This window comes from Perognathus longimembris, chromosome 4 (genome assembly GCF_023159225.1).
Source record: "Perognathus longimembris pacificus isolate PPM17 chromosome 4, ASM2315922v1, whole genome shotgun sequence".
NCBI classification, from domain to species: domain Eukaryota; kingdom Metazoa; phylum Chordata; class Mammalia; order Rodentia; family Heteromyidae; genus Perognathus; species Perognathus longimembris.
The window spans coordinates 93,919,089-93,942,332 of record NC_063164.1 but is presented as its reverse complement, the minus strand read 5'-3'; the positions used below and the strand labels follow the sequence as shown (position 1 = coordinate 93,942,332).

Genomic DNA, 23,244 nt, shown 5'->3' with positions numbered 1-23,244 from the left:
CCTTGACTCCAGGTTTTGGAGATTTCAGAAATGTGAGACAACAAACTTCTGTTGTTAAAGCAACGATCCTGGTTTGTGTTTTCTTATGACTGCCCTCATTGTTGCACATTTAAATTTTAATTTGAGGCATATATGGATGCATGGATAGACAGATACAGATAAATGTTCACAATTGTTTCCACAGGATTGATTCCTAGATTATAAAATTTCTGGGTAAAAGGGTATATTAGATTCATAGGCTTCTGGCGTGCACTGGGTCATTCATTTTCTATGAAAGCATTATTTTATCTACAGTTTTGTATGAAAGACACATACTGGTAAGACAGTAAGCTTTGTGTTTGTTTTTAATCATTGCTAAGTTTGATTTGGGTAGTCATGCCAAGACTAAGACAGACTGGAACAAGTTGAGTGGAAATTACAGGGTTAGATACCCAAAAAACTCAGTATAGTTTGAATATTTTTTGGTTAGTCTGTGCTTGGGATTCCCTGAAAGTGATCAACTTAAACAAGAGAAACATTTGTGAACACACTGTCCAAGAACATAATTGGACAAACCAATCACAGTGGAAATAAATATTAGCTTTATTAACACTCAAAGTGCCATTCATTTATATCCATTCCATAGTCCAGAAGGTTAAATGCCTTTGCACCACAATCTTTTCAAAAAATGAACATGTAAGAAAAAGCAATCTTCATTTTACTACTTATTGCAGGCCTTCATGCATGATAGTCTAAACGAAAGACATGTGCCAACAATATACAAATTTCCATATAAACAAATCATTAGTCACTAACAAAATATAAACCTGGTTTCTTTTATATTAGATTTTTAAAAAGCTATTTACCAAGAAAAAAGCAAGTAGGTACACAGAAATTTTAAAACTCAGGAAATCTATACATCTTTACAAGCACAATTTTGAAGGAACAACACAAACTCAAAATGTGCATGAAATGAGGCACATCCCACTCAATATCTGTCTTCTGGTATTTTTTTTTCCAATCACATGGATTCATTTGAACATAATAAGCACAGTGACATTCAACTGCACCAGTGGACTTTTTTCCTAATACAAGTAATTTTATGTGGTACCACATATTAAAAACAAACTTCAAAAAATACAATAACATTATCAAATTGGAAAACAAATTTCCAATTTTTTTTCTGCCAGTTACTTAAGACACACACTATAATAAATTAAAATTACAACAATATATGTTTAAACATTTCTAACCCAATTTTATAGTCAGTTACAGAGAATCATAACATGTCAAAATGTATTGTTCATAAACCCAGTCTGGCCTTGCTAAGGGATAAATGAAAAGATACATCTTCTGAAGTAGAATAAAGAAAATATTTAAAAATAACAATAGGTCAGGCCTACAGTAACTGGAGATATACAAATTTATGACATCTCTTCAAAACAATTTAGTTTCTGACATTTTTCATAGCGCTGAGAATTCAAAGGCCATGTCAATGGACAGTATGCTTTTGCTACTGCTTATTTTTTCTCTTATTTTTGTATTTCATAGAAGTGTCAAAGAGAGTTCAATGCTTTTTCTTGCAAGTATATTCTAGTTGAACTTTAAGTAAAATGTGTATCCAATCTGGAAATACAAATACATCTTGAATGGTTAAAAAAAATTAAAAAAATATTTTGATCAGCCAGCTGAAAATATATTCATATAGCAAATCATCTCTCAGAAAGCTTTTATATATACGTAATTATCCTAACTAAATAGTACCCTTATAAAACAAGTTCATAAAAATGTAGAAATAAAATGAAGGTAAGAATTTATTGGGATATATATATATATATGTATATATATATATATATATATCTACGTACAGACAGAAGACATCTTCACACAAACACACATCCCCTGATACAGAGATACAAAGAATACTTTCAACTTAGTAATGGATTTCAGAACACAGTAAAAAAAAAAATAGTAATGCTGAACTCCTGAGTTCTCTAACAAAGACAGAACTATAGACAGGAATACTCTGTAAAAGCAAGGGTCAGTTATGGCAGTGCAGTAACCAATGAACACACTTTGAAAATTAAAACTTAAGAGACACGGACAGTAGTTCAATGCACCCATTCATGACACTCAGACACTCAACAATTATTGGTCAGAGTATAAATCAGTGTAAAAATTAAACACTTCTAAAAATGTGCAAAAAGTCAACCTTGATAGGAAACAAAATCTTTGTACAGAATTATAAATTGTCCATTTAACCGAGATTAAAAACATTTACTGAAAGAAACCAATAGGTTAAATATAGAGAATTTAATGGCTACATTAAAAAATGTACATTAAGTCAAAGGGTAAATTTACAAATTGATACTCATAACAATTAAGGTTATTTTAAATTTATCCAAGTTTACTTTTATTTACAATGAATAAAAAGAACCATGTGAAATGTATGAGATGTCACACATTAAAAGTATTTTTGGTAGTAACTCTTATATATTTCAGAATTCAGGATACCAAATTTAAAAACCAACAGTGATAGAAAAAAATGTAAACCTTTTACTTAAGATTGCATTTAAACAATTTATTGTCTTTAAGTCCTCTTATCCCTAGATACTGTACTTTTTAATTGAAAAGGGTTTTTGGCCCACCTTCTTTTGATCCTAGCCATCCCAGCTCAAATGTTTCCACTAGTCCTTTTCTCCTTATTCCAGGTAGAAGTCTTTGGAAAAATGAGAATATATAAATCCCTTTCAGAGTCTAAGTATCTACAATAGTTTAAGATGTAATTGCTCATCTCTTCCCTCCGTGTAATGCTAATGCTAAAATTATTACTAGTTACATATGATTTTAAAAACTAAGTTCTAAAAAAATATAAATAAGTCAACACAAAAGTGCTTTACAGGATAGTCATAAACTTTACTCTTCTCAACTGGCATTAAGAGGTTCAGAAATCCTTAACTAGAGACAAACTTGACACATACATTAAAGAGCAGAAACTGCCTTATGTTCCGAATATCTATGGCACAAAGCAGACATCAGTCTGTAACTTTTTTTTTCACAGCACTGTTGAAATGCCCCTCAAGTCAAACAAACGCAAGCTCATAAATGGTAAGACACTAGAAAGAAAACACGCCACCAACCTGAGGCATCAGACAATACGTATCTACATGCATCTATGGTGAAGTGACACTAACAAGGTTGGCACATGACAAGCTAAAGTCTGTAATGTCTATAAAGCTCCTAATCATTGGGAGTAAATTCTGCATGTCTAAATGCAAACACTGAGCACCGGTCTTCTCCTTGAAGGATATAGACTGGGACACAAATTCTACTAGTACCTGTTTTTATCATTTGTTATCTATTAGCTCACAAATGGGCAGATGTAATAGGGAACTCATTTTGGCTATGTGTGCAAGGAATATAAAAAGCTTTGGTTTAAAGTGATTCTGATAATACAGATTATGATGCAACTAAGATGCCATCAGGCAGAGGGATTGGTTGATAGTAGTCAGTGGTTTAATTCTTTTGCTGTTATTAACAAAAATACCATGTAACTTGACAACTAAAATGTACAAGTAAGAAAAACATGAAGAATTATATGAGACTGTATAGAGATTATAGACGTAATTTATTTATCTTCCTTATTACAGCTATGATTCTTCCCTCACTTTCCTGAAGTCCAACCCTGATTGCCTCTACTACCTCTGAGAAAAGACATTTCTGGGCTCTCAGGAGCTCGTTACCATCCACAGCTCTGAAAGGTGAGGCGAGAAAGATAACTAGTCTGATACTCCCCAAACCTAGTCCAGATCTTGACAGAAGTCAAAGCAATGCTAAAGACAGCTAAGAAACAGGGCTCCACAGCACACCCTTGCTAGCCAAGCAAACAAGATGTATAAGGTAATTCCTTTTTAGTACGTAGTAAGCTAAGAAAACTTGTCTAGATGTTTGGCATAATTTCTATTCCAAAAAGTTTATGAAGAACTATCTAAAGATCAGTTACTTTCTAGTTAGTATATAAAAGCTCATATTCTACACATAAACACACGAATTGAGCTTCAGTCTATTTTTAGCAACCAAGAACTTGGCAATTTATAATAAATACCTTTATTAGACAATCATTTGTACTAGTTAATTATAGAAAATGTACTGGTATTCCTACTTACGGAATTGATTAATTTCATCCTCTTATCAGTAGGTCATACATTTTTGAGCTGTTCTTCCAAGAATTGATCTAAACGAACATTCAAACATTTCCTCCTTTTGTTCCTTTCCATCCCTGCACACACACACACACACACACACACACACACACACACACACACACACACACACAGACTTTGTAGAAGAGTAAGCTAGAGCATGTCAAAATGTTAAGGATTACATTTTTAATAAATCTAAGGATTCAAATTGGCTATCTCAGGATTTCTTGCTCATTGTCCTACATCATTGCCTGTAAATTATTTACATGACCAACTCAGGGCAAAAATAACCCCTCAGCAGGGATATGGAAATCACAACTGAACTACAACATTACAAAGAACTTGGACAATGCCAATAAAAATCAAGTCATCAACTCAGAAAATAATTTATCTCTTCAGAACAAAAACACCCCTTTCAGTGCTTATTTTAGGGATTCACGTTTAGTAGAAACTACAGACTATCACAGACAACTGCTAATGTTTCCCTCCTAACACTTGGAAAAAAAGGAGGTAGAAAAGGGTAGGAGGAAGTAAGCAGGCTTTAAGAACCAATACATAGTCTAAGGCCAAATGAACTCTTTTAAGTCTACTGATTTTGGAAAAATCTTCATTTTGTTGGGCAACTTGAATTAGTAATATAAAATAAAATTAAGGCATACAGAGAAAAAGGCACTACTAAAAATTAACAAACTGCTTTATCATTAACAATTTAACCAATTTTAAAATTCAAGTGAATATGAACATTACATTAAACAAATGCCAAGCTTAATGATAAAACAATAACGGTTTGTAAAGTTTCAATAAAACCTTTTTCTATAATTTAAACCAAAAGAAAATATTTTTCTTAAAAAGAAACAGCTAGAAAAAAAAAGCAACACTGTGTTATGAACAGATGCTCCCTATTTCTGGGACTTTTTGAGCAGCGGCTGCATTTTATGGTAACATAGGATCCTGAGAGAGAGGCCATCTGATCTTTATTAGGGGGTCCCTCCAACATGGGGGTACATTTAATCCCTGTTATCCTGGTCTTTTCAGATTATAACACCCAAAAATAATCCATACTTCCAAAAATAATCCATAATGCTTTTAAACATCAGTGCTGAACTTTGAGGGTATACTATAAAATAATGCCCCATTTGCCAATGTTCCTCCTCCTAAACTGTGACCTCTTAAAGATGTTAATATACAATCTGATGTTGTAAGTCACAATTACTGTATAAGGAAATGAAAATGATTCACCCTATTTTTTTAAATGAGAAATTTATATAGTTGATTGACACCAGATGATTTTAAATCTAGCTCTTGGTTCTCAGAACCCAAATTAAATTGTTGGCACAAAACTTGCCATGGGCCAAAGAATCTCCATCTGGCTTGGGTATTCAGAAGAACTATTCAGATCTGAGTTTATGTTTTTCATGATTTTACATATTTTATAATATGTAAATTAGCATATTATAAACCTCTAACAACTCCACCTCAGGAATACTGCAGATCAGACCTGCCCTGTGTCTCAGAGTACAGTAGCAGAATGTTACTCTCAAGAAGTACTTTTTTTATGTGATCTGTATTAATAATGCACAGTCGCAACTAAAAGCCAATTCAATTTATCTGATATCAAAGTCTTAGTTTCTCTCTTATAGTTCAGCATTTGCATTAATAGTCAATCTCATACACATTATGAAAGGGTACCTTGTAAAACTTCTTAAGGTAATAGTTTTTGTCATTTTTTAAGCTAGAAACAGTTGTAAATAAGCAGGAAGTGCTGAAAATTTTTTAGCTAATTCATTCTGAAAATTTCAAAATCAGTGAACCTTTTTCTCTTCATGCAGTCTCATGTCAGTGTACCTTTAAATACATTTTTTTAGGTCTGAGACCAGGATTTTTGAATTCTGTACCTGATGCTTTCACTCATCAGGTCACACACTACCAACTGAACAATGCCTCTAACCTCAACTTTTAAATACATTTTAAGGACTTACTAACTCGTTAAAATTTCCATCTGTCATAATATTTTTAGTCATTTCATTCAACTCACGTTTTTGCAAAGAGAAAGGTCTTATATTTGGTCCAATCCTAAGTCATGTGCCTGAATTGCTCAAGGCCTAAGTAGGAAGGTATTTCCTGAAAAGCACATAGAAGACTGCTAGTGAATCTTCCTTTTCCAGCACCAAAACGCCTGCTACTGTTAAAGCAGAATGCATTTTAAAGGCACAAAGTCAGCAGTCTGGCCATTTTCCAGCCTTTGAAAAGAAACATTACAGTATAGAAGAATCAGTTGTACATTAAAAAACCCAAAATAGATTTAGAGTTACTTTCAAATTTAGTTCTGTTGGTATATACCATTATAAGAAAGAGAAAAAAAAAGGAGTGTAATATTTAATTTCTTCTCATAACAGTGTTTCAAAAGGCTCTTTTTAACATTTACTTTTGGTCTTTCACTCCCGCTACCACAATTTCAAGTTTTTCTGTTCCAGGAGATTTATATATATTAACTTTTATTGTAATTTTTGGTACCTTTATAAGTTGTCTGTAATAAATTCACATCACAATCTATATACTGTCTGTAAACTATTAGTCTATTTTTAAGTCTTTACATAAAGAACATTATTTTCCCATAGTTAATATTTTTCTTATAAAGCAAAGGTGTTGTTACAGTGCTAGTTTTTTTTATTTTCCCTCCGGTGTCAAAATTTCCTATACCATTTAGAAAAAGGAGACTGAAAAAAAGCCAACAATTTTGCTCTGAGTTCCACAGTCTCCCTAGATTTCCCTTTGAAGAACATTTGCCTCGGATTTGGTATTGTGGTTATCCTAACCAAAAATGAGCCAAAGGGCAATCACAACTACATAATACAAAGAAACGAAGCAAAAACCCACTGGTCCAGATACCATGATCTTCCTCAAGTAGAAAAGATCCCCTCCCTCATCAAAGATGAGGAAATTATAATAGAGCCCCATACATGAATACCATGTGGAAAGCCCAAGTTTAGGCAGCTAGCTGATTTACCAATGTGAAAGGGTCCTAATTCTTCTTTTTTTTGCAAGCTGCTTCCTTTGATTTTTCAGAGTGTGAGTGAAGTGTTAGTTTTGTGCTTTGACTTTCAGGCCAATTAGTGGAATTTCAGATATTCTTACAGTCAGAAGGACCTTGATAAATTAAACCAAGATCTACCTAACTTCAAAGAACTGCCAAGTAAGCACATCTTGTGGCAGAAAATAATACCTAAGCTTTCTTAGGGATTCTACACATAAAAGGCTTATTTAGTCCTCTGGGAAGATGATTATTTTCTAGACCTTTAAAAATGAAGTACTTAGCATTTAATATGCTGGAAATTCTTCAAATGACCAAATGAGGTATCCTCAATCTTTTTTAGCAGCACAATTTCATTGGAGATCATGGGATCTTTTCCAGCTGTCTTTTTCCATTTAATGTCCTTGTTCTCAGTGCATACTTATACTGCAAGTACCCAGCAGTGTCTTAACCTCCTTGCTGGTAGTAAACAATTTGTTTTGATATGCACTTTTGCCCAAAATTATGGGTTGACATTTAAGGTAAGAATATACACAGATGCTGAGTTTTTAAAAGGCTTGATATTCAAACTCATCTTGTTTCTAGAATGGAAGAACTGATTTCAGTATAATCTATAGCTAGTAAGGAAGTGATTGCTATTTGCTGAGATCATTCACCCCTAAAGTAGTGGTATCTCTTCTTATGAAACCCCCATTTTATTGTACATATTTTCTCTCTATAATTCCTTTTGCATTTTTGCACATATCTGCTTTCAATTTGTAGCTTTGACTTGCATCTATGTCAGGGTTTCTCAATCTAGGCACTTTTGACATTTGGGGCAGAAGAATTTGGGGGTGCTATTCTGTGTAATGGCAACTATTTTAGCAGCATCCTGGCCTCTACCACTAGATGCCAGTATTATCTTCTCAGTTAGGACAAACAAAAGTGTCTCCAGATATTGCCAAATGCCAGAGGAAGTGAAATTACCCCAAGCCACTGACAATCTCAGTGCTTTACATATCTGTTTTTCTGACATACATTATTGGTATTCTGTGATCCTGAGAACAAAGGTTTTATCTCAAGACACTGGCTTTAACACATGGATACTTAAGGCTGAACTTTAGTTCCTAAAAACCATTATCAGTGACTGGAAATAAGACAGTATACATGATTTTTATTATTTCTCAGTTCCTTAATTCTGGGTCTCCCCCTCAAGAACAGTTTAAAATATACTAAATACTTGGTTCTGTCTTTATTTCTATTTACTTGGCAAATATGGTCTCTTTTACTGTTCACACATTTAATGAGAGCAATCTTCTTTTGTCTCTTAACTAGTTTTACTCATTGACTTCCCATATGTTTTCAAATAAAGTACTATTGTTTTGTTTTTTTAAGCAGAGAGCTAGCCCTCTAAGTCTAAAGATTCCAGTAACGGATCTATTATAGTGTATTTGCTTATTATACTGGTTGACAAATTAACATACTTCTTAGAGATTCATATCTTCTATCAAGACTCCTACTGAGCAAAAAGCTTGGTAGACAGAGGTTAGGATCTAAAGAATACAGATATAAGAAAAAAAAAACTGTATTCTTTAAGTTGAGTACCTACCCTAACTCAAATTTAGGGCTCAAACTTACAAATGAGCATCTACTTTAAATTATCACTAAAAACTACAAATTGTACATCATTTTCTTCCCCTTGTCTTCCATGTCTCCTTGGTACCACCAATAGAATAAGTAATGCACAGAAAGATTACTGTCTATGTAATCCAAATGACTTGTTTATACTAAAAAGAGTGAATATGTACTAAAGTGCTTTATCTCTCTGAACCACATCAGTACATTATAAAAATTAAAAGTTTCAAGTTCTTCTAAAGAGGGAAAAAAGATTAAATATAAAATTTAATTACTATTATTATTAAAGAAATTTAACCAAGAATCAAGAGAAATACTTTCCCTCTTGTCTTTTTTCTCCCCCATCTCTCTTTTTTTTTATGAAAAAAAGTGCAGTCAGAGAGAAGGTGAATGAATAGGATGGGAACTGGGTACAGGCACAGCAGGCTACCGGCTGGTTGCTAGTGATAATGCACAAACATGTGCCGCAGGAGTTCATCAGCTGATGGTCTCAGTTTGGCCTCTACAAAAATCCTTTTGAGGAAGTCTCGAGTATAGTCTGAGACATGAGGTGGCAACTTTGGGTTTGTTGGCTGAGTGGCAATCTTAAAGATGGCAGCCATTGCTTCAAATTCAGCCCAAGGTGGCTTCTCAGTTAGCATTTCTACCACAGTACATGCTACACTCCTAAAATAGAAACAAGTAATACATTACGTAAGCAGAAACAATGAAAAAAGAAAGATGGTTAACCAGAAAAATGGGAAATAAGAATAATGTCCAAATGGAGCTGGGAATGTGGCTTAGTGGTAAAGTGCTTGCCTAGCATGCATGAAGCCTTGGGTGTAATTCCTCAGTACCACATAAACAGAAGAGGCTGAAAGTGGTGCTGTGGCTCAAGTGGTAGAGTGCTAGCCTTGAGCAAAAGAAGCTCAAGGACAGCGCCCAGGCCCTACATTCAAGTCCTACAACTAGCAAGACTTTTTTTTTTTTAAAGAATAAAGTCCACATATATTTATATGACTTGATTTAAAATGTAAATTTTTATTAAGTGGTTATCCTTTTTTTAAGGTTGCAATCATATAAAACTGTAATTGAAACATATATATCAGTAGCTGGGCATGGTGACATGTAACTAGAATTTCAGTTTAGGGAGGCTAAAATAGGAGATTCTTGAGATTGAGGACTACCTGGCCAACACCACATTGGCCACATGGTCTTGTCTTCATGCTGGGGGGAAGGTGAAGCCACTGCCCCCAATCCCTGGAGGCGGCAGCAGACAATAGTAACCAAACCTGTCAGTCCAGTGCCTGGGACTGGGAGCTTCCTGTGACCCTGTCCACTGACCTGAGCCTATTTAGGCCTGGAACAGCCCAGGCACTATTAGGCCATGTCTTGAGTCTTGATGTCCTGTCTCCTATCTCCTGGCTGTTCTCCAGTCACCATCATGTCCCACTTCAGCTTTCCATTGGAGCTGAATTGGTTTGTTGGTATTATTTTTGTTCTTTCTTTCCTCCTTAGCCTGTTTCCTAACTGTACTCTAAGTGTATTTGTAGGCTGCAGGCCTTTGTAATAATTGGCTGCCTGCAAACTGCTACTGCTCTAATAAAGACTCCAAGATTAGACCTCTCAAAATGTGGCTCCTCTGATTTGTCACCTTATAACAACATGCTAATTTGAAATCCTTTTATAAAACTGCTAAAAGATGATAAAAATTACATAAGAATTAAAATTAAAGAATAATTTAAAAATAAATAAAATATTCATATTTACAATTTGTACTTTTTTTTCCAAAGAATAAAAGATAATTTAAGGCTTGGTAATTTCAAACCTAGGTTGAAATACTAGAAAAGCAGATAAATTTTCAGGCAAACTCATCAAAACATACCAGATATCAGCTTTTCTGCCATAGCCTTCTCCACTGATGACTTCCGGGCTCATCCAGTATGGAGTGCCTGTGACAGACTTCATTCCTGTGCCTGAGAGACAGATGGTCTGAAGCCGTTTGCTGGCCCCAAAATCTCCTAGTTTGACATTGCCTGTTGAATCTCGCAGGATATTTGCACCTGAAAATAAGAAGTAGCCCTATTTCATTAATTTCACTGTCACTCTGGAATATAAAGGAGTATAAAAGAACCATGGCAGAGGATTGCTTAGTAGGATCTTTGTCCCCAAATTAGGCTGCTTTTCCTCCTCCAGCAAGCCCAGGCATGTAGCAAATCACACAGTGGGTGATCTTAAGGACTTGCTATGTGAACAAGCAAGCTGCAAGTTGTGTATGCTTCTAAAGGTAAGAAGGTTTGCTCAGTGAAAAGGAGTTGGGATTGGGAGAACAGAAGTAGGGGAGGTGTAAAAAGAGATCAAAGGGCTCAAAGTGAAGCCCCAAGAAAACACCAGCAGGCTCACAGGCCCTGTGTTTCTTTGTCATAAAGCAAGAAGCACATGGCTAAAGATACTTTCCTGCAGAAGCCAGTTTCTCCTCAGGAACTCTGAGTGGGACTTTCAGAATCAAAATTCCTGACTCCTCAGATCACCTCTTCAACCTCCATTAAAGTTCATCTGATCTGTTGAGGTTGGTATCTCCATCTGCCTTCATTTTTCTCACCTTTTGAATCCATCTTTGTTCCTTTTTTGAGATGTGGCCTCATAGGCTAGCCTTAAACTCCTGGGCTCAAGCAAGCCTCCTGACCTTTAACCACAGCCTCCTGAATAACTGGGACAATGACTTGCAAGCCACTATATATATATATACACACATACACACATATATGTGTGTGTGTGTGTGTGTGTGTATGTGTGTATATATATATATATATAATTAAACTGAATTCCAGAGAGGTTATAGTATCATACATTAGGCATTGGATACATTTCTCATACTGTTTGTTACCTCGTCTCTCATTCCCCCATCCCCCCTCCCCTTCCCCCCTCCCACCCATGAGTTGTTCAGTTGTTCAGTTCATTTTCACCAAACAGTTTGTAAGTATTGCTTTTGTAGTTGTCTTTTTTTTACCCTGTATCTCTCGATTTTGGTATTCCCTTCCAATTTCCTAGTTCTAATACCAGTATACCCGGTTTCCAATATACTCAGATAAGATACAGAGATAGTGTAGGTACAACCACAGGAAGGTGATACAGGAATATCATCAATAATAGAGGCTACAGTTACATATGGCACGTTGAAAGTAGTTACAACTGTGATATAACAATGGTTTCCATAACATGGAGTTCATTTCACTTAGTATTATCTTATGTGTTCATAAGGGTATAGCTATTGGGCTCCTGTGATCCTCTGCTGTGACTTGCCTAAACCTGTACTAATTATTCCCTATAAGGGAGACCATAGAGTCCATGTTTCTTTGGGTCTGGTTGCAAGCCACTTTTTACTGGCTTTTTACTTCATATATTTGCCTCTCTCTCTGTTCTCTCTCTCTCTCTCTCTCTCTCTCTCATATACACATACACACACACACAAACACACACACATTTACTTGCTTATATTTGTTACATAGAGGGAGATTTCACTGTTATATTCCCATACATGTTTACAACATATTACTCTTCTTTTCTTTAAAGAAGCATTACAGCCCTGACTACATTTCCAGCATGCTTTTTTTTTTTGCCAGTCCTGGGCCTTGGTTGTACTCAGGGCCTCAGCAGTGTCCCTGGCTTCTTTTTGCTCAAGGCTAGCACTCTGCCACTGAGCCACAGCATCACTTCTGGCCATTTTCTATATATGTGATGCTGGGGAAACAAACTCAGGGCTTCATGTATACAAGGCAAGTGCTCTTGCCACTAGGCCATTTTCCCAGCCCCTCCAGCACACTTTTAATTCATACTTTTATACTCACATAACTGGTCCCTGAAAATAGCTAAGGTTTATTAATTTAAAAAGTAACTTCAACCATGTCAGAATGCATTCAAATTTAAGTTTGAGGTTCTTGACTTTCACTCAAAAGTAGCTAGCATTTGAGTGTTTCTAGGTATCAGTTACTGCCTTAAGCATGTGGCATGCATTAATTCACTTGTCCTTATAAGAACCCTCTATGGCTGGGAATGTGGCTTAATGGTAGATGCTTGCCTAGCATCAAGGAAGCCCTGGGTTCAATTCCTCCATATCACATAAACAGAAAAATCAGGAAGAGGTGCTGTGGCTCTAGTGGTAGAGTACTAGCTTTGAGCAAAAGAAGCTCAGGGGCAGAGCCAAGGTCCTGAGTTCAAGCCTCAGGACTGGTTAAAAAAAAAAAGATAGGGATACTATTAACACTCTCACTTAAGAATAAAGAACTCGCTTGGCACAAGTGGCTCATGCCTATAATCCTCGCTACTCAGCAGGCTGAGATCTGAGGATTATGGTTCAAAGTCAGCCCAGGCAAGAAAGCCCATGAGACTCATCTCTAAAAAACTATCAAAACAGCCAGAAGTGGAGGTGCAGCTCAAGTGGTAGGGTAACAGCCTTGAGCACAAAAGCTCAGCAACAGAGCCCAAGCCCTGAATTCAAAGTCCTAGGACCAAAAAAGAGTAAGGAATTGAGAGTAGGTGATATAATACAGTAGTAGACTACTTGCTTAGCATGTCCAAGGGTCCTAGGTCCCATCCTCAGCAGAAAGAAAGAAAAGAAAGGGAAAGAGGGAGGGGGGAGGGGGGAGGGAGGGGAGGAGAGGGGAGGGGAGGGGAGGGAGAAAAGGGCAGAAGGAAGAGAAGGGGAAGGAAGGGAGAAAAGGGAAGAAGAAGGAAGAGAAGGGGAGGAGGGAGAGAGGGGAAGGAGGGGAAAGAGGAAGGGCAAGAGAAAGGAAAAAATTATGTACTTAAGTAAAAAGTACTTGGTTACTCACCTTTGATATCTCTATGGACAATCATATTACTGTGCAAATAATAAACACCCTCCAGAATCTGACGGGTATATTTCCTAGTCACATTCTCAGTAAGAGCTCCATATGCCTTTAATTGGTCCTTAATTGAGCCCTAGAATAAAAGAAAACAACAAATATGGTTTAAAACTAACTCAGCTATTAAAATTTTTATTTTTAAGAGAATTTAAGTTTTAATTATAGTCGGAAAGCTAGAATGTTCCACAAAGGACATCAATATTTCTTTATTTTTCAATCACAGATGACAGGAAAACAAATGTATAAAGTTATCCTCTTAGATCACTTCTATAGAGAAAATTTCTACAAGTTTAGTAAGTCATAGGCTTCAATATTTTTAGATTATTTAATATGTCTCCCAATTTGTTTCCCAAAAGAAAAATTTGAAAAGCAACTTATACTGGAAACAAGATGTCTGAAATGATAAAAGAAGGGGTAAAGAAAGCCATTGAGTAACAATGGTGTCACTATAAACAATTATTCGTGGTGATAAGAAAAGTTCATTGTTGCTTTTGTGACACTAAGAAGGGCTAAGAGCATTTGCCATCAGGCACTGATCTACAACAAGCTCAAACTACACCCTGGTACTTTCTACACAGAACTCCATCAGTTACCTTCACAAAGACCTAAAACATCTGCTATTAAATTATAAGAATGCCTCTCTCTGCGCTCTCTCTCTCTCTCTCTCTCTCTCTCTCTCTCTCTCTCTCTCTCTCACACACACACACACACACACACACACACACTTACTTCCTTATATTAGTTAGAGGGGGATTTCATTGTTGTATTCCCATACATGTTTGCAATATATTACTCTTCTAACTTAAAAAAAAAAAAGCATTACAGCCCTGACTACATTTCCAGCACACTTTTAACTCACAGAACACATTGTCATTTTGTTTAGGAAAAGTTATACCATGAAACAATTGTTCTCTATTTTCATTAGCAGAGAACTCCACAACACACTCAAGTTCATTCTTTCCATCATTCCATATCTCCTTCCTTCCTCTTATATGCTCCCCTCCTTTCCTTTCTTTCTTCCTCCCCAAATCTTTGTTTTTTTCTGAAAAAGTCTTGCTGTGCAGACCAGACTGGCCTTGAATTTGCTATATATAGCCCAAGTTCGCCTTCTCCTGATTGTCTCACCTCAACCACTAGGATTATAGTGCTAGGATTATAGGCTTATAGAACCAGGCCCAGTCAGAGTATCTATCTTCACTTATATCACAAAAATGGAGTATTATGGGTAAAGAGAACTCAAAGACATAAGAACTAAATGTGACCTACAGTCCTGGCTGGAACCTGATTTGGATAAACCAGCTATAATGGTGTGTGTGTGTATACTTTCTTTTTGCTGGTACTGGGGCTTGACCTCTGGGCCTGAGCACTTTGTGCTCAAAGCTACTTTTGTGCTCTACCACTTGAGCCACACACAGCTCTACTTCGGGCTTTTTGTGGTTAACTGGAGATAAGAGTCACAGAAACTTTTCTGCCCAGACAACCATGATCCTTAGCTATTAGCCTCCTGAGTAGCTAGGATTATAGGTGTGAGACACTAGCACCTGGCTTACAATGGATATGTTTAAAGCATTTAGGAAACCTGATGATGAATTGCTATGATATCTGTGGTCTACTTTATATACTTGGTGAGTTAAAAAATATAAAGATACATGAAGAGAGAATAAAAGTACTACCAAGTTATAGTTTAAAACTCTTCCGAAATATCATTAGCCACGTTCAATGTTTTACAACTGAAGTGACTTTTGCAGTGAATGGCTATTTTCAAAAAGATGGATGAACTCACCCCTGGCATATATTCCATGAAGATGGAAAGTGTTTTTTCCTGGGGATCCCTCAGACAGCCATAATACTGAACAATTCGCTCATGCAGCAAGTTTTTCAGCAACTGAATTTCACACTCAAGTGCATTTACTTCCTGAAAGACAAGACAGTACTCATGGTTATAAGTCTTTACAATGCTATTTGTAAAAGCAAAACATTCCTACTTCATTACTGAGTTGATTTCATTCTGAAATGATGACTGCCCAAAGAATACTCTATTGTCTCTAACCAGTACTTAAAATAAAAAACAAAAAACCCACTTATTGTAGATATGGTAAAACAACTCTAAATCATAAAGAACTATAAAAAGAAATATCCAAAGTACAAAACAGACAAACACCTAATCAAATTATATAACTCTTCCTGAATCCTAGTAAAAATGCTTCTTATAAATGTAACAAAGTAGTCTGTGGAATTTTACCTTGCTGGTCTCAGGGCTGTCAGGGTCAAACTGAACCTGCTTAACAGCCAATTCTCTTCCTGTATCAACATCATAACAGAGATAGACCCTGCCAAAGGCTCCTTGACCAAGCAGTTTTCCCAGTCTCCAGTTGGTAGGAGCTCGAGGTGCTGAAAAAGAACACTTTCTTAAAATGGAATAGTCAGATGGCATATGAAGAAAGATCTGCATTAATTTGATATTCTTGAACACAAAGGGAAGATTTGACTATCAAAATTTGTAATAGTCACAATCTATCATAAGTTTTCTCTTTAGTAAATCTTCTAAGAATTCTAAATTCAAGTAAGTTGTTTATCCTCTTGGCTTTTTTCCCCCAAGCTTTTCTTTTTCTTTTAAAAATGTGACAGTATTTTCCATTCAATCAAAGATGCTAATAATTATAAAATGCACTACTGGTAATATTTATTGATGGGAAGAATACAATTTCAAATAAGATACCCCCAATGTCAGCAAAAAGTTATTCCCCGGGCTGGGAATATGGCCTAGTGGCAAGAGTGCTTGCCTCTTACACATGAAGCTCTCGGTTTGATTCCCCAACACCACATATATGGAAAACAGCCAGAAGGGGTGCTATGGCTCAGGTGGCAGAGTGCTAGCCTTGAGCGGGAAGAAGCCAGAGATGGTGCTCAGGCCCTGAGTCCAAGGCCCAGGACTGGCCAAAAAAAAAAAAAAAAAAGTTACTCCCCATGTTCAGAATATGTCAGGTCTCTTGCACACATCACCTCCTTAGCTAGTGAATTTCTACCACATTTAAGATCTAGATTAAATAATAAGGCTGGGAATATGGCCTAGTGGTAGAGTGCTTCCCTCATATACATGAAGTCCTGGGTTCAATTCCTCAGCACCACATATATAGAAAAAGCCAGAAGGGGCGCTGTGGCTCAAGTGGTAGAGTACTAGCCTTTAACAAAAAGAAGCCAAGGACAGTGCTCAGGCCCTGAATTCAAGCCCCAGGACTGGCAAAAAAAAAAGAAAGAAAAATAGATTAAATAAAGTACTATAATTATTTCTCAGTATTCAACAAGGATATGAAGAACAGAATGGAGTAATAATTAGCAGTGATACTGTACTTACACTTGATATTTCAGCCACCTTCAGAAATATCATCACCTCTATTGAGGAGTTTGCTTCACTCTGAGAACTCATTTGCTATTTTAGTATTATAAAGTTCTATGAAGGTTTTGTATACATTTCTATTACTTACAACGGCTGGGTGGGCTGATGTCCATTACAGTCAAAGTAGGATTGTCTATGTCACTTCCCCTTCTTCTTATTCGGCTGTCATCATACTCTGGGGTAAAGATACTGCTGCCACTACTGGTGCTTAAGGAGTGATCAGTAGGACTAAAACTCACAGGAGACCGGAAACTGGTGCCCTGGGTCCTTCTAGCTCTTGGAAAAGTTTTACGACCTACAAAATGAAAAATGAATTATACTTCTTTTACTAAGATGCTGTACATTAAAGATACTTTAATTTATAACACAGGAAACAGAAATGTGAGACTCACCATCATTATATTCTTGATGATGATATGAAACATGATACCTTCTTGGATATGTTCCTCCTTTTCCAAATTTCTCAAAGATAGGGTTATCATAGTCTGTTAAGACATATAAGAGGGTGATCAAAATAATAAAAAGCACATTTACAAATTTTTGATTTTAAAAAAGTCTCCTCAGTCAAACATAAATACTTAAAATGCAGAATTTGTACTCTAACCTGAAAATTCCTGATGATTATCTGGGTAGCTCTGTGCCCTAGGCATTCGTGATTTTGGAAAGCTCTCTCTATAAATAGAAAAAGAGAAAGTATGTAAAGCATGTGAAAAAAATTTTAAGCAATATATGAATCAATATGCATGTGTGTGCATATAAACAAGTTCACTCTGAACTATTAACCTAACTGAAAAAAGAAACTTTTTTAAAAAACCTTATTTGATACCTACTATAAAAGGTAGGCTTTTTTTTTTTTTTTTTTTTTTTTTTTTGGCCAGTCCTGGGCCTTGGACTCAGGGCCTGAGCACTGTCCCTGGCTTCTTCCCGCTCAAGGCTAGCATTCTGCCACTTGAGCCACAGCGCCACTTCTGGCCATTTTCTGTATATGTGGTGCTGGGGAATCGAACCTAGGGCCTCGTGTATCCGAGGCAGGCACTCTTGCCACTAGGCTATATCCCCAGCCAAAAGGTAGGCTTTTAAAATTAACTTTTTGAGTTTTGGTAAGAATGATATAATTTGGAATCACAAGTGTTTGGAAAATCCTTTTCTTGTTCAAGCTCTGTTTAACTTTGGTACATCAAATTTCTTAAGTATTTCTGCATCTATACAATGAACATAATAATTCCTAACTCATCAAATGTTTCTAAGTTAAGTGGTTTGAACAAGATACTCTGAACAGCTATGTCTTAGAATTTCTTAAATGTCTACTGACACAGAATTTCATTTAGATAGATAAAATAAAAATACATTTAAATTCCTAATAGTAGTGTTATATTTTTATAATACTACTTTCATAAAACAATCCCAAAAGAGAACAAATAGGTGAAGATTTTAATATTAATCCTACAGGGTCAATACCAAGAACAATGTCCTTCTGAGACCAGGAGAGGGCACGCTTGTGACAAAAAATCACAGATGCAATTTAATACTCATATTGCTAAACAGCTAGCTAGCTATTTCACGCAAGCACTTAAATACTTAAAATTTCAACCAATAATCTGGGCAAGAATTGCCAAAAATGTAAGTTATTTTTATCATGGTGCCAGAATGAAAGTAATTTTGAACATAAAGCAACTCAAAATTCTCCAAAGCCAAACATGAAAAATTTGGTAAGTTTTACAAGTAGTTTTAAAAGTGAACATATAGAAATTCTAAGTTTTCCTTCAGATATATGATTTTGGCAAGCAGAAATACCAAAAATATTATTATCAAATACTCAAAATAGTTTAATTACATACATTTCAACTAATAAAGGTATGAGTTAAAAGATTTGTCTACAGTATGGAAAGCTTCATTTGCCAAAAGCATTAAAAAACACCAATTAACTACATTTTCTTTCTTTCTTTTTTTTGTTGGTTGTGGGGCTTGAACTCAGGGCCTAGATGCTGTCCTCAAGCTCTTTGCTCAAAGCTAGTGCACTACCACTTTGAGCCACAGCACAACTACCATAACTACATTTTCTGTATTAGACTGAAAAAGTTACTAATGATTTTACACGCTGTATACACATGTATTTACACATATATACTAAAACCCAAAACCACAGTCCACATTACCCATCCAAAGGACTATCGAGTGATGGACAACTTCCTGAGCCAGAGTTTTCGGGGCTGCTTAAAGATAATGGATCCAGCATCTAGGAAAACAAACAGTTCCACTATGATTCCATCTGATACAACTAAAACAGTCTCCAAAAGAAATTATTTTATTGACTCCTTTGTACAACTTCTTAAAAGTAATTCTAAAAATCCTCTTATTGATATATAACTCAAACTTCTATTTGGGGGAGCAGGGGCAGTACTCCCCCACCCCCTCCAAAATTGTGGGGGTTTTGTTTTGTTTCTTGGAAGTACCTTTGAGCTCAGGGTCTGGCACTTACTTGGCTGGTGCTCTACCACTTGAGCCACATCTCTAGCCCCCTGCATTTAGTTGGAGATAAAGAGTCTCACAGACTTTTGTGCTCAGGCTAGCTTCCAGCCAGTTGCTCTTCAGAAGTCAACCTCCTGAGTAGCTAGGATTACAGGTGTGGGCCACTAGCCTGGCAAAATCAACCATTTCAAGTGGACAACTCAGTAAAATTCAATGACTCTTGATATACTGAGTTGTACAACCCTCACAACAATTTACAACAGTTTTAATATTCCAAAAGAAACTCCACACTGAATAGTGTTGCACTTATTTTCAAACATTTGGCAAGCTATAGCTCTGAAGGCTCCCAAGAGAAAAATACATCATTTCTATATTCTATTAAAATAAAAGTTTAAATATTTCATATAATTTTGCATACTGAAACTGATCTGCGGCTTCACCAAAATGATACTGATGATGCAGAGACTATTACATTGCCAGAAAACATGAAATGCTGCAGTAGTGCAAGCAGCCAGTGCAATGTCGAGGAACTAAAAGCAGAGCTTCATAAAAACATGACAACACTACACACTACTTCTTTTAAAAAACATTTTTATTAAATAGTTGTACAAAGGGGTTTCCATTCTAGAAGTCAGATTATGCATCATGATCAATATCACCCCTTCCATTGTTCTCCCCCATTGTTGAAATCTTCTATTAAAATGTCACAGACATTTCACAAAACTGTGTTAAATAAACTAAATATTTATAATTTTACTCTTTCAGGTGTTCATTAGTTCTAGTTAATCCTAGAATTAGTTAATACTAGAATACTAGTTAATCCTAGAATTACAAAACAAATGTATTCATTTATGGATTAGTAATATAAGTAGAGCTGCTTATTCCCAAAGTTTTCTTTATATATCATAAAGTCACATGCAAATTAATAGGCATTTTTCAATTTTTTTAAAACATTTTTCACTTTAAAGACATTGGATTAGAAAAGAGATAAAGCACACACACGTGTATACATATACACACACCCTCGAAGTACTTGCCTAATCACACTGGCCCCAACCAATAAACCTTCAAAGAAAATGAAAAACAGCATCCAACTCTGGCTTACTTGGTCCATGCTCTCTGGAATGAACTCTCCTTCACTGTTGATGCTAGTGAATGACCCATTCCGGGCAACCTGGTGTAATTCATCTGGAATGTATCCTGGGGGAGGGGAACTTCTATCTCTACTAGTAGAACCTCAAAAAAAAAAAAAAACTATGATTTTATAGCAATTTTATCAATATCAGCAAGGAAATCAATTGTTTTAACAGACAATATTTATGAGCTACATAAAAATTATTTTAGCAAATGAAATAAAGATACTTATTAAAACATGTCATAATGTTTCTGTTTTTAAACATCAGATGCTTTTATAATCTTTCTAAACTCTCACCATACTGTAATTACTATGATATTTATATGTATTAGAAGTTGTATGTTCTTCTGGCTGCTGATAACTTCGTCTTGGGCTGATGATAAACTATAGAATCTTAGATAGGATGCCACTGAACCTGAACTTGGAGAGATAACCTATACCTGGCTAATTTAAGAACTTTTTTCTTTTGGCCAAGCCTTGGGTTTGAACTCAGGCCTGAGCACTGTCCCTGAGCCTCTTTGTGCTCAAGGCTAGCACTCTACCATTTGAATCACATTGCCACTTCTGGCTTTTTCTGTTTATGTGGTACTGAGGAATCAAACCCAGGGCTTTATGCATGCTAGGCAAGTACTCTACTGCTAAGCCACACTGCCAGACCTTAAAACATTTTTTTAACTTTAAGTAGTTGTACAAGAGCATTTGGAATTAAAACCCCAGCCAGCTCCCGTGTGTGTGTGTGTGTGTGCCTGTGTGTGTCCTGGGGCTTGAATTTCGGGCCTAGGCTCTGTCTCTGGGCTTTTTTTTTTTTGCCCAGTCCTAGGTAGGGCTTAGACTCAGGGCCTGAGCACTGTCCCTGGCTTCTTTTTGCTCAAGGCTAGGACTCTATCACAATAGCCAAAGCACTCACTTCCAGCTTTTTCTGTGTATGTGGTACTGAGGAATCGAACTGAGGGCTTCATGCATGCTGGGCAAGCACTCTATCACTAAGCCACATTCCCAGCCCCTGTCCTTTGGGCTTTATTGCCCAAGGCTAGCAACTACCACTTGAGCCACACTCTACTTCTGACTTTTTGGTTAACTGGAGATAAGAGTTTCACTGAGTTTCCTGCCCAGGCTGGCTTTGAACTGTGATCCTTAGATGGCAGACTCCTATGTCAGGATTACATGTATGAGCCACAAGCATGAGTCCCTCGTTAGCTTTCAATATAAATTCCTGGCAGCATCATGACATTGTGAAAGACTAAGGGGTTCTGAAAGTCGGGGTTTAGCTTTAACCAGTTCCAGTTATTTACCAACTGTCTGGCAGTTACCCAATCATCATGAACCTGTTTTCCCTGTAAACATAAGACTAAACCCATTCTTTGCAAGAATATTATGTTGGTAAAAATCATACTGAATGGTTTTCTATGTACATAGACATATGGCTCTATGATATTCTTTCAGAATGAGGTACAACCCTGTTAATGCCAGCACTGGGAAGGAGGGTCAAGAGTTTGAGACTAAGCCAGGAGCCGGAGGCTTAGGCCTGTAATCCTAGCTACTCAAGAGGCTAAAATCTGAGGATCAGAGTTCAAAGTCCGCCTAGGCAGAAAGCCCATGAGACTCCTATCCCTTAACTACCAGAAAACTGGAAGAGGCACTATGGCTCAAAGTGGTAGAGTGCTAGTCTTTTTTTTTTTTTTTTTTGACCAGTCCTGGGGCTTGGACTCAGGGCCTGAGCACTGTCCCTGGCTTCTTCTTGCTCAAGGCTAGCACTCTGCCACTTGAGCCACAGCGCGACTTCTGGCCATTTTCTGTATATGTGGTGCTGGGGAATCGAACCTGTATATGAGGCAAGCACTCTTGCCACTAGGCCATATCCCCAGCCCCCCCTTTTTTTTGTTTTTATTATAAAACTGATGTACAGAGAGGTTACAGTTTCATACGTTAGGCATTGGATACATTTCTTGTACTGTTTGTTACCTTGTCCCTCATACCCCCCTCTCCCCTCCCCCTTTCCCCCCCTCAGGTGTTCAGTTCGCTTACACCATACAGTTGAGTGCTAGTCTTGAACAAAGAAGCTAAGGGACAGTACCCAGGCCCTGGTTCAAGCCCCACAGTAGATGGGGGGGGGGGGGGGAAGCTTGAGACCATCCTAGGATAAAGGGGAGACTCTGACAAAAGGATTAAAAAAAAGAAAAGAAAAAAAAAAAGGACAAACTTGTTGTCTCAGATGTGAGTCAGACGAGAGCTGGAATCTGAAATCAGGTATCCCAAATGTTTCTTTCATCAACTTTTAAAATTATATCAAAATATATCTGAATGAAAAAGATAAACCATTTTATTTAACTTGTATATCAACTCTCTTATTTCCAGCAGTTCTGAAACCATAGAGTTCTGGGATCCAAGACATTTAAAAAAATAGAGGTCATAAAATATCCTCATTGGGAAATCAAAAGAGAAGGTGAACAAAAAATGGTTTGGTGATTGGTTAAATGCAAATTTAATGCATTTCATTATAAGCAATCCTCTCCTACTATTAGACATTTTTGGGTTCCTAACTATATGTGTTA

General features: G+C 36.5%; 1 protein-coding gene across 6 annotated transcripts in view; it reads right to left on the bottom strand.

The window, feature by feature from the left end:
- Positions 1 to 558: 558 nt before the first annotated feature.
- The window catches only part of Map3k2 (mitogen-activated protein kinase kinase kinase 2), an 81,835-nt gene continuing 59,149 nt past the window's right edge, over positions 559 to 23,244 (bottom strand). For 5 of the 6 annotated variants that reach the window (XM_048345702.1, XM_048345698.1, XM_048345701.1 and 2 more), the window contains 10 exons: positions 20,663 to 20,793; positions 19,245 to 19,324; positions 17,693 to 17,760; positions 17,481 to 17,573; positions 17,177 to 17,383; positions 15,934 to 16,082; positions 15,475 to 15,606; positions 13,638 to 13,767; positions 10,691 to 10,868; positions 2,274 to 9,492 (listed from right to left, as the gene is read on the bottom strand). In XM_048345702.1, coding sequence (XP_048201659.1) covers positions 9,267 to 9,492; positions 10,691 to 10,868; positions 13,638 to 13,767; positions 15,475 to 15,606; positions 15,934 to 16,082; positions 17,177 to 17,383; positions 17,481 to 17,573; positions 17,693 to 17,760; positions 19,245 to 19,324; positions 20,663 to 20,793 — 1,394 coding nt within the window. In that variant the 3' untranslated portion in view covers positions 2,274 to 9,266. Of the gene's footprint in view, positions 1,606 to 2,273; positions 9,493 to 10,690; positions 10,869 to 13,637; positions 13,768 to 15,474; positions 15,607 to 15,933; positions 16,083 to 17,176; positions 17,384 to 17,480; positions 17,574 to 17,692; positions 17,761 to 19,244; positions 19,325 to 20,662; positions 20,794 to 23,244 lie in introns of those variants that run through there. The other variant, XM_048345703.1, reaches the window with a different exon arrangement.